The sequence below is a fragment of the Neoarius graeffei genome, chromosome 5 (assembly GCF_027579695.1).
Source record: "Neoarius graeffei isolate fNeoGra1 chromosome 5, fNeoGra1.pri, whole genome shotgun sequence".
Classification (NCBI taxonomy): domain Eukaryota; kingdom Metazoa; phylum Chordata; class Actinopteri; order Siluriformes; family Ariidae; genus Neoarius; species Neoarius graeffei.
In genome coordinates, this window is record NC_083573.1 from 46,275,339 (window position 1) to 46,293,802 (window position 18,464).

General features: G+C 42.1%; 1 protein-coding gene across 3 annotated transcripts in view; it reads right to left on the reverse strand.

Annotated features, from left to right (window-relative positions):
• Positions 1–12,771, reverse strand: part of tax1bp1b (Tax1 (human T-cell leukemia virus type I) binding protein 1b) — a 66,838-nt gene extending 54,067 nt beyond the window's left edge. For all 3 annotated transcript variants that reach the window (XM_060921810.1, XM_060921809.1, XM_060921808.1), the window contains exons 1-2: positions 12,663–12,771; positions 3,384–3,575 (exon numbers count right to left, since the gene is read on the reverse strand). In XM_060921810.1, the coding sequence (XP_060777793.1) occupies positions 3,384–3,521 (138 nt within the window). In that variant the 5' untranslated portion in view covers positions 3,522–3,575; positions 12,663–12,771. The remainder of the gene's footprint in view (positions 1–3,383; positions 3,576–12,662) is intronic.
• Positions 12,772–18,464: the final 5,693 nt, after the last annotated feature.

Genomic DNA, 18,464 nt, shown 5'->3' on the forward strand with positions numbered 1-18,464 from the left:
GGAAGCAGCCCCAATCCAACTTCACTACTTCATTCAAATCCTACGGAGTGGCTCCATCCACTCATTTTACGGTCTATAAAATAAATGAAAGGTGATCTTTTTAACTCAACAAGGGGTTTTCTCTGCATTTCCCAAGTGCTAAACTTTTACTGGCTTAGGCCACACCAATTCGATTAGTTGGTTCTCGGAATCGCCGCTTGAAGAAAAAGCAAAATTAAAAAAAAAAAAAATCGAAATCAAACTTCCGCCAACAGAAAAGGTCACGCGACGTCGAAAACCAATCAAATCGCCCCTTTCACTTTCGTTAAAGACTTGTGAAGTAGCCTACTCCTGGTCAAATCTTTTTTTCTGTGCATTGTAGATGTTCAATTGACTGTAATTCAATCGTTTATTTAGCCTGTTTACTGGTTTGCCTGTATTGTTTGGTCTATTTCCACCGCTAATTTTACCATCAGAGCATTTTTTTTTATTTCGCCCGCTCGCTTCATATTTTTCCTGAAAAAATCCGAAAACCAACTAATTAAATTGGTGTGGCCTTACCAAGCTATGTTTTCCAATATTCAACTGTCCAGTTTTGGTGAGCCTGTGCCAACTGCAGCCTCAACTTTCTGTTCTTGGCTGAGAGAAAGGGAACCCCATGTGGTGGTCTGCTGTTGTAACCCATCTGCCTCAAGGTTTGACATGTTATGCATACCAAGATGCTTTTCTGCTCAGCACAATTGTACAGAGTGGTTATCAGAGTCACTGTAGCCTTTCTGTCAGCTCAAACCAGTCTGTCCATTCTCCTTTGGCCTTTCAACAAGGTGTTCCACCCACACAACAGCCATTTACCATTCTGTGTAAACTCTAGAGATTGTTGCATATGAACACACAGGACTCAGCAGTTTCTGAAACACTCAAAGCAGCCCAACTGGCACCAACATCCATGCCATGATCAAAGTCACCAAGGTCACCCCATGCAGTTCGCCTACAGACGACGCCGTCAACATGGCTCTTCACGTCATCCTCCAGCTCACAGACGACACCACCCTCGCTGGACTCATCTCTGATGAGGATGAGTCTGCCTACAGGTGTTAGATTGACCACCTGGTGTCCTGGTGCAGGCAGAACAACTTAGAGCTTCATGCTCTAAAGACAGTGGAGATGATTGGCGACTTCAGGAGGAGCTCTGCCACACCCTCCCTGTCACCCTATTTGACTCCCCAGTAACCTCTGTGGAGTATTTTCGCTTCCTGGGCACTATAACCACCCAGGACCTTAAGTGTGAGACGTATACCTGCTCTCTCACCAAGAAAGCACAGCAGAGGATGTACTTCCTGCAGCAATTGAAGAAGTTTGATCTGCCAAAGACAACGATGGTGCACTTTTACACTACCATCATTGAATTCATCTTCACCTCTTCCATCACCGTCTTGTATGTTGCTGCCACTGCCAGGGACAAGGGCAGACTGCAGCACATCATTCGTTCTGCTGAGAGGACGATTGGCTGCAACCTTCCATCTCTTCAGGACCTGTACAAGTCCAGGACCCTGAGGAGAGCAGAAAGGATTGTGGCCGACCCCTCTCATCCTGGACACAAATTTTTCGAATCACTCCCCTCTGGTAGGAGGTTGCGGTCCATTAGAACCAAAACCTCACACCATAAGGCCAGCTTTATTCCCCCACTGCAGCTGGCTTCGTCAGTAAGGTCAGACCCCCACTGACGCCAACCTCAAACTTCCAATCTGTAACGTTAATCCACTTTGAACTGTGTTTTTGCACATTTCAAGGTCATGTCATACGTCTCCATTCTCTGAACCTTTATTGCACATTCCAGCACACACTGTACGGCTTGGTTACTGACCTAGCCCCTTACACACATTCTCTTCCGCTCACGTTCTTCTGTCTCTTCTCCATCTTCATCATGTGACCTATTTTTGCACATTATGGGACATACTGTACAGCTTGGACTTCAACAACTCATGCGCATACCCCTTAAATATGTCCACTTTTCAAATTTGTATATTTCAGATTCTTCTATTTTTTATTCTATGTATACAGCTACTTTTGTCTTTGCTAAATTATTCCATTTTAACTGTTCAAGCACCAATCACCAAAGCAAAGTCCTTGCATGTGAGAACGTACTTGGCAATAAACTTGACTCTGATCACACTTTTAACGGATTCTGACGTTTGATGTAAACATTACCTAAAGCTCTTGATGGGTATCTGCATGATTTTACACACTGCCACTTCCACATGATCAGCTGATTGAATAAATTCATGAATGCCACTAGTGCCGCTTTTCCACTACAAACGCGGCTGAGTCGGGCTGAGCCGTGCCGTGCTGAGTGGGGCTGTTGGAGTTGCATTTCGACTACAACCGCGCTGAACTGTGCTGGCTGGAAGTGGGTGGACACATTGGGTGGAGTTAGCGAAAGTGGGTGGACGTCACGTGATGTCGTTAAGCAGCGCAAACAGTGACATCAGTGATCTTTTAAGCGGTAGTCTCACGACCCGAATAGTAAACAATAAACATGGAGGACATGGAGTCGTTAGTGTTGCTGGTCTTGGTGCTGTGGCTTGTTGTCACCGACAACGCCAACAGATACTGGCAAGAGCGTATAGATGAGGCGAGGCGCATAAGGCTTCATAATTCTCGTAATTCGTAATTCTCCTTCTTCCGGGTTTACGGTGTTTACAGATCCCAGCGTGCTCGCGGGGCGTGTGTGGGCATGTGAGGACACTCCTCCTCACCAATCAGTGCACAGGGGAGTGTCTGCTCATGCCCCCAGCCTCACTCGGCACGGTTTGGCTCGCTTCAGCCCCACTCCAAAACCGTGCAAGTTTTAGGGGCTAAGCAGGGCTGAAGTGAGCCGAGTCGTGCTGTTTTTTGGTAGTCGAAACGCGAGCCGTGTCGGGCTGAAGTGAGCTGAAAAAGGGTAGTGGAAAAGGGCCATAAGTGTGTAAATGTTTCTTAATAAAATGGTCAGTGAGTGCATTTCTGATGTTCCAAGAACTTAAATCATTCTCCCAAGGAAAACTGTAGACTACAGACTTTCCCCTTGAACCAAAGCCAGTTGTTTGTTTATTGTGGCAAAATAAGCGTTGAAACGCTTGAGGTTTTGATTTGCTGAAGAATTTGGTTATAAAATTAACGTGTCTTCTTCTAAACCATGTCAGTGTGTTGTAGTGAGGAAATCAAATCAGTACACTGCTGTCTGCTCAATAAAAAACTCATTAACGTAACCAGAAACCGCCCTGTGATGACCTGGCGACTTGTCCAGGGTGTACCCCGCCTTTCGCCCGTAGTCAGCTGGGATAGGCTCCAGCTTGCCTGCGACCCTGTAGAACAGGATAAAGCGGCTACAGATAATGAGATAACCAGAAACCAGGGCACTTTACCTTGAATATGCCAACCCAGTCCTTGGGATGTGGCTTGATGAACTGTGTGAGTGTGTAGTGGCACTCTAGAGCAGCGTGGGGGAGATAGCTCTTCCCCACGTTCTGGAAGATGACATGAGCAAAATTAGACGTTTCCATGGTACTAGGTGCTGTCGTTTCCTCCTGTAAAAATCTGTCAATCAGCAGCTGGCCCTGTATTAAAAACATGAGAAATGAAAGGCTCGATGGGTTACTTTTAGAAATGACACATCCTGTACTTCCCCAAATGACACTATAAAATCAGACGCGGGCCTAAATGTCGGACTTTTCTAAACTTTAACAATAATAGTTGTATTGTACAGGGTGTCCCAAAAGTCTCCATACACAGGGGAAATTACCACTTTTTAGCAAAATGTAAATTTACTGGCAAAACATCCTCTACATGACTGGCATGTCTTTGTAAACACGTAGCGTCATCTCTCCCACTCATGATGAACTCATGTTAACACATCGGATGTTATGCATGTAACTGCACTTCAAATGCGTTCCTATAAATGATCTTTGTGCTGTCACCATGAGATAGATTTCAATAAGGTTTTTTTTTTTTTTCAAAGGCATTCTTAAAGGCCATTTGAAAAAAAATTAATATAAACTAAGCATGAAAAATTGTCATTTTGCTAAAAAAAGTGTTAATTTCCCCCATGTATGGAGACTTTTGGGACACTGTATAATAAAATTAATCACATAAATCACTTCTTATGGCATGAAAAGCATTGCATACAAGGATTACTGAGGTCACACTTTTTGAAGACAAGTTGAAAGACAACATATCTTACTAGACTGAAGACATAAACCTGTTAGAAGTAAACTTCCCCTGAAACCACTTGAAAATGGATTTTCAAAGCCATTTTAACACAGAGTTTAAATTGAAATTACACAAATATAAGTATATGAATCATACATTATTAAAAAAAAAGTCATCAGATGACGACATATCCCTCCAGCCCCAATATGAAACCCCATTCCAAATTTTCCTAAGTTGAACTGGTTGCCATGGAAATACAGAAAAAAATAAATCACAGAAATCCCAAAATGTCAAAAGGCACAACTCCTCTAATCACTTAACATCACTGTCAGGTTTCGTGAAAAAAAAAATTTCCTAATAGTCTGAGTTATGCTCCAGAAACTAAAATGTTGACAGACAGACAGTTATATTCCCCGCATTAAATGCTGGGGGGATAAAAATTACATTAATATATAATATGAAATTATACACACTACCGTTCAAAAGTTTGGGGTCACCCAGACAGTTGTGTTTTCCATGAAAAAAGTCACACTTTTATTTTCCACCGTAAGTTGTAAAATGAATAGAAAATATAGTCAAGACATTTTTCTGGCCATTTTGAGCATTTAATCGACCCCACAAATGTGATGCTCCAGAAACTCAATCTGCTCAAAGGAAGGTCAGTTTTATAGCTTCTCTAAAGAGCTCAACTGTTTTCAGCTGTGCTAACATGATTGTACAAGGGTTTTCTAATCCTCCATTAGCCTTCTGAGGCAATGAGCAAACACATTGTACCATTAGAACACTGGAGTGAGAGTTGCTGGAAATGGGCCTCTATACACCTATGGAGATATTGCACCAAAAACCAGACATTTGCAGCTAGAATAGTCATTTACCACATTAGCAATGTATAGAGGGCTACCGCATGACGTCACCGCGCCACGAGATTTTGTTAGGCGCCATATTGGAAGACCAAGTACATGCACTCACAATATAAAACAAAGTACGAGCGAGAGTAAAGTGACACGATGGATGATAATTCTGGTTATGTGAGTACATTACCAGCTGCAGAAAGGGCACGGTATGTGGAGAAACTGGCTGTGATTGATGGGTTTGACCCATATGATAAGACTCGCGGCAAGGAAGAATGGAAACATAAGGAGGACCGGACACCAATTCTGCCATCTGTTTGCTACCCAGACATTGTAAACTATTTGTTGTTTACACCCAGTGCCTACACTGCTGATGACTTGAAGGCCTACAAAGGGCTACAGGCTTACAATTATGTTGTTAGCAGCTTGGGTCGTGATATTACAGCTGTTGTTAAGAATAACCTACACATAGTTATGGCCAAGGTAATCTTGTTGATATTTATCTTTTAATAATATATCTTTTCAGTTGAAAAATTAATACTTTGTTACTATTAAGGAATCCATAATTTAGGTTAATTTATCCAAATTATACAGTGGTGCTTGAAAGTTTGTGAACCCTTTAGAATTTTCTATATTTCTGCATAAATATGACCTAAAACATCATCGGATTTTCACACAAGTCCTAAAAGTAGATAAAGAGAACCCAGTTAAACAAATGAGATAAAAATATTATACTTGGTCATTTATTTATTGAGGAAAATGATCCAATATTACATATCTGTGAGTGGCAAAAGTATGTGAACCTTTGCGTTCAGTATCTGGTGTGACCCCCTTGTGCAGCAATAACTGCAACTAAACATTTGTGGTAACTGTTGATCAGTCCTGCACACCGGCTTGGAGGAATTTTAGCCCATTCCTCCGTACAGAACAGCTTCAACTCTGGGATGTTGGTGGGTTTCTTCACATGAACTGCTCACTTCAGGTCCTCCACAACATTTCGATTGGATTAAGGTCAGGACTTTGACTTGGCCATTCCAAAACATTAACTTTATTCTTCTTTAACCATTCTTTGGTAGAACGACTTGTATGATTAGGGTTGCTGTCTTGCTGCATGACTCACCTTCTCTTGAGATTTAGTTCATGGACAGATGTCCTGATATTTTCCTTTAGAATTTGCTGGTATAATTCAGAATTCCTTGTTCCAACAATGATGGCAAACCATCCTGGCCCAGATGCAGCAAAACAGGCCCAAACCATGATACTACCACCACCATGTTTCACAGAAGGGATAAGGTTCTTATGTTGGAATGCAGTGCTTTCCTTTCTCCAAACATAACGCTTCTCATTGAAACCAAAAAGTTCTATTTTGATCTCATTTGTCCACAAAACATTTTCCAATAGCCTTCTGGCTTGTCCACATGATCTTTAGCAAACTGCAGATGAGCAGGAATGTTCTTTTTGGAGAGCAGTGGCTTTCTCCTTGCAACCCTGCCATGCAGACCATTGTTGTTCAGTGTTCTCCTGATGGTGGACTCATGAACATTGGCTAATGTTAATGTGAGAGAGGTCTTCAGTTGCTTAGAAGCTACCTTGGGGTCCTTTGTGACCTCGCCGACTATTACACACCTTGCTCTTGGAGTGATCTTTGTTGGTCGACCACTCCTGGGGAGGGTAACAATGGTCTTGAATATCCTCCATTTTTACACAATCTGTCTGACTGTGGATTGGTGGAGTCCAAACTCTTTAGAGATGGTTTTGTAACCTTTTCCAGCCTGATGAGCATCAACAACGCTTTTTCTGAGGTCCTCAGAAATCTCCTTTGTTCGTGTCATGAGACACTTCCACAAGCATGTGTTGTGAAGATCAGACTTTGATAGATCCCTGTTCTTTAAATAAAACAGGGTGCCCACTCACACCTGATTGTCATCCCATTGATTGAAAACACCTGACTAATTTCACCTTCAAATTAACTGCTAATCCTAGAGGTTCACATACTTTTGCCTCTCACAGATATGTAATATTGGATCATTTTCCTCAATAAATAAGTGACCAAGTATAATATTTTTGTCTCATTTGTTTAACTGGGTTCTCTTTATCTACTTTTAGGACTTGTGTGAAAATATGATGTTTTAGGTCATATTTATGCAGAAATATAGGAAATTCTAAAGGGTTCACAAACTTTCAAGCACCACTGTACATATGTATTTATGATATATGCCTACACAACAACTATGCTTTATTTATATAATAGGAGGGAGAGCAAGCCCCAAACCATCCTAAATTATTATTATTAAATTGTAGAAGTCTGGGAGGCTTGCTCCTCATACAGTTATCAACTTGGGGCCAATTTAGCATGTTTTAAATCTGAATTTCTTGCGTTTGCTTACTTCAAAGTGTCCGCAGATCATGCACAGACTTATCCATTATATCCACAGTTTTTTGCCAAGTCTCACACAGGTTTCTTTCAAGTCTACTGTTGGGCCAATAAATCATAAATTAAACAGCTCAGATTTGTTTGTTTAAGTCGTTTGCCACTCCACTTTATTCTCATGGGTTCACATACCACTGCCGTTATTTCCCCCTAATCACGAGTTTGTTGGTCTTCCAAAATGGCGCAGGGTCTGTTTACTTCCGGTTTCGGGTGACGTCAGTGAAAGGGGTCTATAGAGTGTATTTCTGATTAGTTTAAAATGATCTTCATTGAAAAGAACAGTGCTTTTCTTTCAAAAATAAGAAAATTTCAAAGTGACCCCAAACTTTTGAACAGTAGTGTACATTGTTGTCAGTGCACCAAAACAACATTGATCATCCTTGTCAAAATGTTTTTCTTATTACATTACATGGCATTTAGCAGACGCTCTTATCCACGTACAAGTGCAAAAAAGTCAGTTACACAAAATGCTGAACATGAAAGTTCTAGTGCCAACTGAATAAGTGACAGAATAATATGTAGTGTACTGTTCTGCTGAAGTACCGGTACTCGGCAAACAGCCAAGGAAACAAACCAACCATACAAAGTACAACTAAACAGAGAAAAATAAAACTCAAACGGCTTATCCCAGGCTAGACAGTACACAGCCTGGGGACAGTACACAGCCTGGGGACAGTACACAGCCTGGGGACAGTACACAGCCTTATGTATGTATAACTTGTTAACACAGCCAACTATATTTTAAACTAGATCGCTAATGATACACTTCGTATGCTAGAAATGTATTTTAAAAAGGCGGGGGCATTCAGCCTCACTACACTGAAAACGTATGGAATTTATCACCAGCATGTCAGACATTACTGCAGATTCCTGAGGAGCCAATCAGAAAGTGTGATAACTGTCCCAGGAAAATGAGACAGAAAATTGGACTCTTCTGCTGAGGGCTTCTTGCCCTACACCTGTAGGGGAAAAGGCTCTACTGTTTAAAGGGAAACTGAAGCCATTTTTAAGCCTGCTTTATTATTTCTTAATTAACGTGTTATTCAATTACGTTTCCGGTTTTATTAACCTTATATTGTGACTCGTATTGGCCATTTTGAAAACTGTTTACACAGCGGCCAGATCGCCATATATCATTCCAATTTAGATTCATTTCGAGATTTGCCAGCTTCATCAGTGATGGAGTGTCAGTCCTGCGTGCTGTGGCGCGTGCACCTGAAGGCACGCCTCAGGCTGTGCGCACACCGTGAACAAGGCGCACCTGAGCTCATTTAAGGAACTGTGTGTTTCCCTATTCAAAAGCATATACGCAGAACCATGGCCTCACTTTCGTTTATAAATGCCCTGAGACCTCAAGAACGGCACAGGAATAGTTTTAAGCGTTAACAATAAATCTAATATAGTATTTTTTACGATTAAAGTGATTCATATAGGTAGCGGTGTGAGTGAATGACCTTGACGTCCGTAACGTCACAGCAGGAAGTCTATCTGTCTCATCGCCATTTCCGCTATACTAAAACACAGAGCTGACTGCAACTCTGATCCTCCATTTTGAGCTAATTTATCGCCATGCCACGTAGATGTGTTGCTGATCGGTGCAGCAACATGGCAGAAGGTGGATTTATGTTGCATTCATGACCCAAGAATGTTCAAACTACAAAGATTTGGACACGTTTTGTGAGAAGTTCACGGGCACATTGGGAGCCTACAAAGTGGTCTCTCCTCTGCTCTGCACATTTTACTGAAGACTCGTACGAGACCTCTGATCTGTTGAGGAGTGTTGACTATAAGCCCGTATTGAAAGAGGATGCAGTACCAACAATTAAATAAAACTACAAGTATTTTATTTATTTATTTTAAAAAGGAAAGTAAGTTCAGTTGCACCAGGTCTCCCGGAGTGTGAGCTGAGGGTTGTTGGTAAAAACCCAGAACGAAACGGGACATGACATATTATCGCTCAGGCAGTGACCTCCCTGCGGTTGTTGCTAAAACCGGTGATGTCCTGTCCCGTCCCGGGTTTTAGTAATTGCCTGAGCCGAGCAGTAATAGCAGAGCACTCAGTATGGAGAAAATGGAGAATGAGTGGAGCAGCCGTCTGATTTCTAAACTGGATGTTGCTGCCATCTCGCCCTTACATGGAAGAAGCGAATGAACGGAGAACTGAACGAACAACTGAAAGTCAGATTTTTTCAAAACAATCGGCCACAAGATCGGCCTTCAAGGAGTGAGAACACAGACGGGTAAGCTCCGACTCTCATTTGGATATAAAATGACAAAAACACGTTGTTTACCTGCATTTAGATTAATACATGTAACTTGTATTGTGTGTTTAAGTTACCGGTATAAGATTATTTAATTTGCTTCAGAATGTGATTGTCTCAGTTCATCTGATTATTTAATTACCCTTTTACGTTTTATCAGTGAAAATGCATGCATGTACATGTATGTTGCATAAGTTATAACGCCTATCCTGTTTTAATGAGAGTCAACCCACAATCAAAGAAGTCAAATCAGTCTAAGTTGAGCAAGTCAGTAACGGGATTTCTTATTTTCACCATCAATTTTTTTTTATATGACTTTGGTCTATAGCTGTCAAAGGCCTCGGCCTTAAAACCGGTTACCGCAGTGACGTCGCGCTCAGGGCTGGCTGGCTCAGCGGGGCAGCTCGAATGCCAACTTTGCAGTTGATTTTAACTCTCAAAAATATATTTTTTTATTCCCATTTATGCAGCATACAAGAGTCAAGGATGGAGATACTATCCACTCGGAAATTTTTTTAAAAATAAAGGTTCTGCGTATCTCCTTTAAGGACTGTGCTGCTGCATTTGCATCGCGAAGTATTATGATATGCATGTACGCATTCCCGAGCCTTTCTACCCATTGTCTTGATTTCCTGTTTCATGAGCCTTGTGCCCGTTTCTCGTTCTTGTCCTCGCTTAGCCTTTGATATACTGTTTGCGCCTCGATCAACCCTTCTGCCTGTATTCTCGTTTTGGATCTAGCCTGCCGTTTTGGATTGTTTGCTTGTGTGTATATTGTCTCACTGTATATATATATTCTGCACTTTATTAAACTGTATACTTCTGTACATACATCCACCTCCCTCGCATACGTGACATGGAGATTATTCCATACGACTTCGAACTAACATGGAGTGGAGATGAGTCAGAAAGACGACAGGCTAAGGACGAGTCCGTCGCACTGGTATTTACATCAATACTGTCGCACAATTAAAACATGCCAGATCAGGCAGGTGGTAGGTTTTCAAAATAATAAATACATGCATGTATTTTGGTGATAAATACGCATTATACTGAGCGCATTTCCCACATAATCCTCACTCAGGTTTCGGACAGCACTACAAAATGGCGTCCCCACTATATAGTGAGTAGGGAACGATTTCAGACACAGGGAAAACTTCCCGCTTGATTACATCAGCATTCGAATGAGGGCGCGCGTCTTTTGACAACGTTGGCAGATGTTGGTCACTGATTTCCGCTGTACGTTTTACTTCCGTCCTACGATGTCTCAAACAGGTCTCAGCGAATCTCATTTACAGCCATTGATTAGATTTAGATTAGATTAGCCATTTGTCCATAAACCAACAGTTCAGACACATTGGAATTTTTGTGGAGGGCTCTCTGAGTCAACAGTTTAGGAAACACTATTAAAAAAAAAAGTTAGGAAATAGAACATCTCATCTCATTATCTGTAGCTGCTTTATCCTGTTCTACAGGGTCGCAGGCAAGCTGGAGCCTATCCCAGCTGACTACAGGCGAAAGGCAGGGTACACCCTGGACAAGTCGCCAGGTCATCGCAGGGCTGACACAGACACAGACACCCATTCACACCTACGGTCAATTTAGAGTCACCAGTTAACCTAACCTGCATGTCTTTGGACTGTGGGGGAAACCGGAGCACCCGGAGGAAACCCACGCGGACACAGGGAGAACATGCAAACTCCGCACAGAAAGGCCCTCGCCGGCCACAGAGCTCGAACCCGGACCTTCTTGCTGTGAGGCGACAGCGCTAACCACTACACCACTGTACCGCCCATTTTTGCTGTTGCATAATTTAATTTAATTTAATACACTTCATATTTAATTCTGTGCTGAGCCAAACTGCAACGAAATTTCATTGTGTACACTTCTTGCATACTGAATGACAATAAAGGTTATCCAAGTCATAAAATGAGATAAATAGAAATTTGATGAGGACGGCACGGTGGTGTAGTGGTTAGCGCTGTCGCCTCACAGCAAGAAGGTCCGGGTTCGAGCCCCGTGGCCGGCGAGGGCCTTTCTGTGTGGAGTTTGCATGTTCTCCCCGTGTCCGCGTGGGTTTCCTCCGGGTGCTCCGGTTTCCCCCACAGTCCAAAGACATGCAGGTTAGGTTAACTGGTGGCTCTAAATTGACCGTAGGTGTGAATGTGAGTGTGAATGGTTGTCTATGTGTCAGCCCTGTGATGACCTGGCGACTTGTCCAGGGTGTACCCCGCCTTTCGCCTGTAGTCAGCTGGGATAGGCTCCAGCCTGTCTGCGACCCTGTAGAACAGGATAAAGCGGCTACAGATAATGAGATGACATTATTGAATTTGATGCCAGTTCATTAGTAGTTGTGTTTGTTTGTTCTAGTTCTATTGTACTGTTAATAAACTTACATTATTTACCATATTTCAAAAAATAAAAAAATAAAGTGTAGGGCCTAATGACCCTCCTTTCCCCAACATGTAACTATTACAATTATTATAGTAATGATTTATATTTAACTATACCGAGCTCGGATAACTAAGCAGAACGCTGACTTCATTACCAGGTCATTTAAAACCCAAAGCTAGTTGCTAGTAGCCTGAACTACCAGGCTAAACAATAACAAACAAAGTTCCCGGTCACTACCTAACCTTATTCAGTTATATTGAAGTACTGTATGAATACATAAATCATAACACATAATTCAATTACCCCCGTGATAAGAGGAACGGGTTGTTTACCATATAAACTCCAGTATATAAGAGTGTTTGGCGGATCTATGAGCAGCTAGCAAGCTACTTCAGTTCAGAAAGCAGATTATATCACTACAGCTAGTGTTAGCTCCTAAGCTTCCACTTAATTCAGACATACTTAGCATCAAAAATACCATTTACACTAAAAACAACTATCGAAACACAACATATAATGTTTTCGTGTTGGTGTATAAATGTATTAAACATGGCCTACCCCATGTTCTTCACCAAGCTGAAAGCCTCGGTCGTGTTGTTGACGCACTTTCCAGACTCAGCTGTACATTCCCCACTCCACTTCCTGGTACAGGACCACGTGACTACTTTACGCATGCGCTCGAATTGTAAGCTCTTCAAATTACGCTGTATTTCCAAAGCCGTGTCCTTGTACATGACGTGTAGGTTCACTGCGATACTCCAACACACCTCTTCTATTGCGAGATCAAAGCAGCAGACTGCTGTAAAGCGAGAGCTGCAGTATCGCTCTAATCGCTGAGATTTCTGAGAGGATTTATGAGTTACATCCATAAATGTCTCCAGTACTGTGCAGAGTCTTGGGCATGTGGAAAGAAATGTTATGTAGGAAAGAGTGCTTTCGGAAAAGTAAAAGCGTTTTCTACATAAACAGTGACCTTTGTCTTTAAAAATGCACGAGCAGATGCAGCTCAGGTACATTTTGTGCACTTTTTAAAAGAAAATGAAAGGGTAAGGTTTCTTTGTTTGACTATTGCACTTGCAGGGCTCGACATTAAGGACTGCCCGATTGCCCGGGGCAAGTGAAACATGCATTCGGGCAAGTGGGATCTACGTAATTTGGAAATCCCGCTCCGGTCATTCAGGGGCGCAGATACGTTTTTTGAACTGGGAGGGGGACAAAAAACTGGGGGGGACAAAGCTGCCAGCAAACCAACCCCGATATGCCTGTCAAACTTGTTGTGGGTTTCCATAGCAACCAAGCTCGAGCTCGCAACCTGTGCAGTCTGCGCAGCTCAACCAACCGAATATCAGTCTTTGTTTTATGTGAGTTGTTGCAACTATGTATACACTGCTGTGCACCTCAATAAACCGAATGGTAATTAGTCTTTTGATTTTTCCGTGAGGTTTGCCTTATGCAAAGAAAGACAGCATAGACGTTTTTTCCTCCCTATAAGTGGGGGGGACTGAACGAGGTGAATTTAAATCTGGGTGGGACGAATCCCCCCCGTCCCCCCCTCTATCTGCGCCCGTGCGGTCATTGGTACGCGAGTTTCGCTTCTGCACGAAATCATGGCGTGCCGTTCACTGTTGATGGAGAATTTGTGCTCTGTGCAAGGCTTATGGCTAGTTCGACGAACCCGGAACAACAGGGGAATGGTGCAGATTTCGCATCAATTACGAGAAATACATGCTAATTCTCGCTAATTTTGGTGTTTTTAAAGAAGAAAGTCAAGACATTGGGTTTTATGCAGTCAAGTTTACAGTAATTTGGAAATCCCGCTCTGGTCATTGGTACGCGAGTTTCGCTTCTGCACGAAATCATGGCGTGCCGTTCGCTGTTGATGGAGAATTTGTGCTCTGTGCAAGGCTTATGGCTAGTTCGACGAACCTGGAACCACAGGGGAATGGTGCGGATTTTGCGTCAATTACGAGAAATACATGCTAATTCTCGCTAATTTTGGTGTTTTTAAAGAAGAAAGTCAAGACATTGGGTTTTATGCAGTCAAGTTTACAGTAATTTGGAAATCCCGCTCCGGTCATTGGTACGCGAGTTTTGCTTCTGCACGAAATCATGGCGTGCCGTTCGCTGTTGATGGAGAATTTGTGCTCTGTGCAAGGCTTATGGCTAGTTCAACGAACCCGGAACCACAGGGGAATGGTGCGGATTTCGTGTCAATTATGAGAAATACATGCTAATTCTCACTAATTTTGGTGTTTTTAAAGAAGAAAGTCAAGACATTGGGTTTTATGCAGTCAAGTTTACAGTAATTTGGAAATCCCGCTCCGGTCATTGGTATGCGAGTTTCGCTTCTGCACGAAATCATGGTGTGCTGTTCGCTGTTGATGGAGAATTTGTGCTCTGTGCAAGGCTTATGGCTAGTTTGACAAACCCGGAACTACAGGGGAATGGTGCAGATTTCACGTCAATTACGAGAAATACATGCTAATTCTCACTAATTTTGGTGTTTTTAAAGAAGAAAGTCAAGACATTGGGTTTTATGCAGTCAAGTTTATTTAATCAACATTTCGGGGTATTTGGGGGGTTTTTTGTAACTTTTTGTAGCATATTTTGGGCGCTTGACTTTAATTTGGGCGCCTACGACGTTATCCGTCGCAGTTTTCATGTAATTGAAAGGCCTGGGGATACGTCCCCGATATGCCCAACTGGGCAAGTTGGATTGAGCATATATTACAAACTAGCACCACAAATATTAGACTTTTTGATCTTTTATTTCAGTTCCTAAAAGCGTCCCTCACTATGTATCCGCCATTATGTCTTGGCTGTTTTCTTAGTCTCGGTTTCGTTTACTGCTTTGTGAGTTATTTTATATACCCCTGCTGTTGTGCACTTTTTAAAAGGAAGTTAAAGGGTAAAGTTTCTTTGTTTAAATTACCACAGTTCCTCTAGATACTTTGACTATTGCACTTGCAGGACTTGACATTAAGGACTGCCCGATTGCCCGGGGCAAGTGAAACATGCATTTGGGCAAGTGGGATCTAATGTGGAAATCCCGCTCTGGTCATTGGTACGCGAGTTTCGCTCCTGCACGAAATCTTGGCGTGCCGATCGCCATTGATGGAGAATTCATGCTCTGCGCAAGGCTTATGGCTAGTTCGACGAACCCGGAACAACATGGGAATGGTGCGGATTTTGCGTCAATTACGAGAAATACATGCTAATTCTCGCTAATTTCTGTGTTTTTAAAGAAGAAAGTCAAGACATTGGGTTTTATGCAGCCAAGTTTATTTAATCAACATTTCAGGGGGTTTTTGGTTTTTTTTAACTTTTGGTAGCATATTTTGGGCACTTGACTTTAATTTGGGCGCCTTTTTAATTTGGGCACCTACGACGTTATCCATCGCAGGTTTCATGTAATTGAAAGGCTTGGGGATACGTCCCCAACATGCCCGACCGGGCAAGTTGGAATGAGCATATATTACAAACAAGCACCACAAAAATTAGACTTTTTGATCTTTTATTTCAGTTCCTAAAAGCGTCCCTCACTACGTATCCGCCATTATGTCTTGGCTGTTTTCTTAGTCTCAGTTTCATTTACTGCTTTGCAAGTTATTTTATATACCCACGCTGTTTATAGACCCCTTGTGCATGACGTCACGCATCACGTGATAATTTCAGCTGGGGTCAGACACCATCTTTCATATAAGCAAGCCTTAATCCATCTTCAATATGGTTAATTTTTGTGCTGTTTTTGCTTGTTCAAACAGAGAACTAGATAAAAGGCATTACCGTCTCCCCGCTATCAAGAAAAATGTTAACAAATGGAAGCAAATGCTTCAAGAACAACGAGGAAATGAGTGGTTAAAGAATACAAGGAGAGGAACTAAACCTGAAAACTCCAGAGAAATTCACGGTTATATTTAAAATGCATTTTACAGAAACAAAGTCAGAAGCGAGGATGGAAGAGTTTGCTTAAGAATCTCGTTTTATTTTTTTTCTGCTCGCATTTGAGTGAGCTCCTTCATGAAAGTGTTTGATTTTATTAAAGGTGAAGCAGCTTCCTTATTCAACACAGAAAACACAGATTGGTTTCAAACAACTCGGGCATAAAAACCCACCAAGGAGTGACATGCGTGATAAATCCTGAAAGAACAGAAGAGATTAAGAGCAAAGAGAGCTGGAGCTTTGTTTCCATTATCAGAGGAACACAGTCCTGTGCAAAATATTTATCTCATCTCATCTCATTATCTGTAGCCGCTTTATCCTGTTCTACAGGGTCGCAGGCAAGCTGGAGCCTATCCCAGCTGACTACGGGCGAAAGGCGGGGTACACCCTGGACAAGTCGCCAGGTCATCACAGGGCTGACACATAGACACAGACAACCATTCACACTCACATTCACACCTACGGTCAATTTAGAGTCACCAGTTAACCTAACCTGCATGTCTTTGGACTGTGGGGGAAACCGGAGCACCCGGAGGAAACCCACGCGGACACGGGGAGAACATGCAAACTCCGCACAGAAAGGCCCTCGCCGGCCACGGGGCTCGAACCCGGACCTTCTTGCTGTGAGGCAACAGCGCTAACCACTACACCACCGTGCCGCCCCCCAAAATATTTATATTGTTTTTTTTTTTAATATTGTCCACCTCTAGGTTTAAAAAACAAAACAAAAACAAAACAGCCCGTGCTGCATCATGACAGAGCGGCTGCACTGATTCAGTTACAGGTTGCCGGTCTGTATAAAACACCCATAACCTCACCCTATTGAACCTACAGTCTCAGAGTTCTACACAAACACACTGAACTTTACAACAGCTGCATGCATGTGAAATGGGAATAAATCGACTAAGGCAGGAAAAACTATTGTGGATAAAATTGTTATTACTGTATCTGTTACAAGTAAAAAGTAACCAATTAACCAAACTTAATAAACTTAATCAATAACCAAACTTCAACTCAATGTGTGAGCTTCATTTTATGTTGCAATTCACAACTACTCTATAGTTTTCCTAAAAAAAAAATAGTACTTGCAAAATGGGGGCAAATGGAAATTAACCCCCACTTGCCTCCCAGGACAAGTGGGTTTAAAAGTTAATGTCAAGCCCTGACTTGCTTTTTTTTTCTGGCAAAACCTGACAGCATGTTTTTGTCTGAAAAGTGGTACATTACACAATAACATACTTTCTTTGCTGACTTACAAACATTTTTTTTTCCCTGTAACATTTCCTTTTTTTAAATGTTTGGAAATCTAAATTTTCTACTGACCCAATAATGCAGAAGTCATAAAATAAACGTTGTCATCACCGCCAAATCCAATCCAGCCTAAAGGTGAGCCATGTTTAGTTGACTTGCCAGAATTGCAGCAGTAGGGTGGCCAGTTTTTTTCTGCGCACTCAGAATCAGAATTAGAATGCCCTTTGTTGTCATTCCATATTAACATACCACAAAATTTAGTGTCTCTCTTAAAAGAAAAACCGTACCCCATTCACTCTACTCATCAGTCCATTCACTCACTTACACACATTAAAAGAAGCTATCAATTAACTAAGTAATAACTAAAAATATAGTTTAAAAAATAGAATATACAAATCATTTAAAGTATATAAACAACTTAAAGTGGCGGCATGGTGGTGTAGTGGTTATGCCCAGGTCACTGCAACTAATTTTCAAATACTTGCGTCTAATCTGTGATAACAAAATCACAGGTATACGCAAGACTGGTCTTGTGTTAATGCACAACGACGCAGATAATAGCAGAGTGTTGCAGAGGGTCTTTAGTAGATGTAGGTTGACGCAAGTGGCTCACGATCTGCTCACATTTCAGCTGTGATTCGCTTCCAATTGGTGCAAATTGCAGGTCGACACATGTAGAGGCAGGCAGTCGTGCAATGCTTGAGCAATCAATTGCGGGTTGAAAAAAGCATGATCGAGTCCAGAAATACAGTCCCACAACGGGAAAGAGCTCTCAGTTCAAAGAACACAGTTCAGAAGTTTAAAAGTTCAAAGTGCTTCCGCGTTGGGAAAACAATGTGCTCACAGTCCCAATAAAAGATATCCACAGAAGAGCGAAATACTCCACAGTGCGCAGCAAAGTAACAAAATAATAGAATACAAAAACCAGGGGGAAAAAAGGGGGGGAAAACCATATCCTAAGGCGAAGACAATCCCATGCCAAATGAATATCCGAGCAGAATAATATAGAGTTGTGGATGAGCTGATGAGAGACAGGTGTGCTGGCTGCAGTGCGGCGAAAGCGCGGGGAAAACCAGGGAATGGGGTGAAAGATTACATCAGGACCTAGATGTCCCCGGCTGGCTTGTGACAAGATTCAGCTTAAAAACTCTGCGTCTTGCAATATGT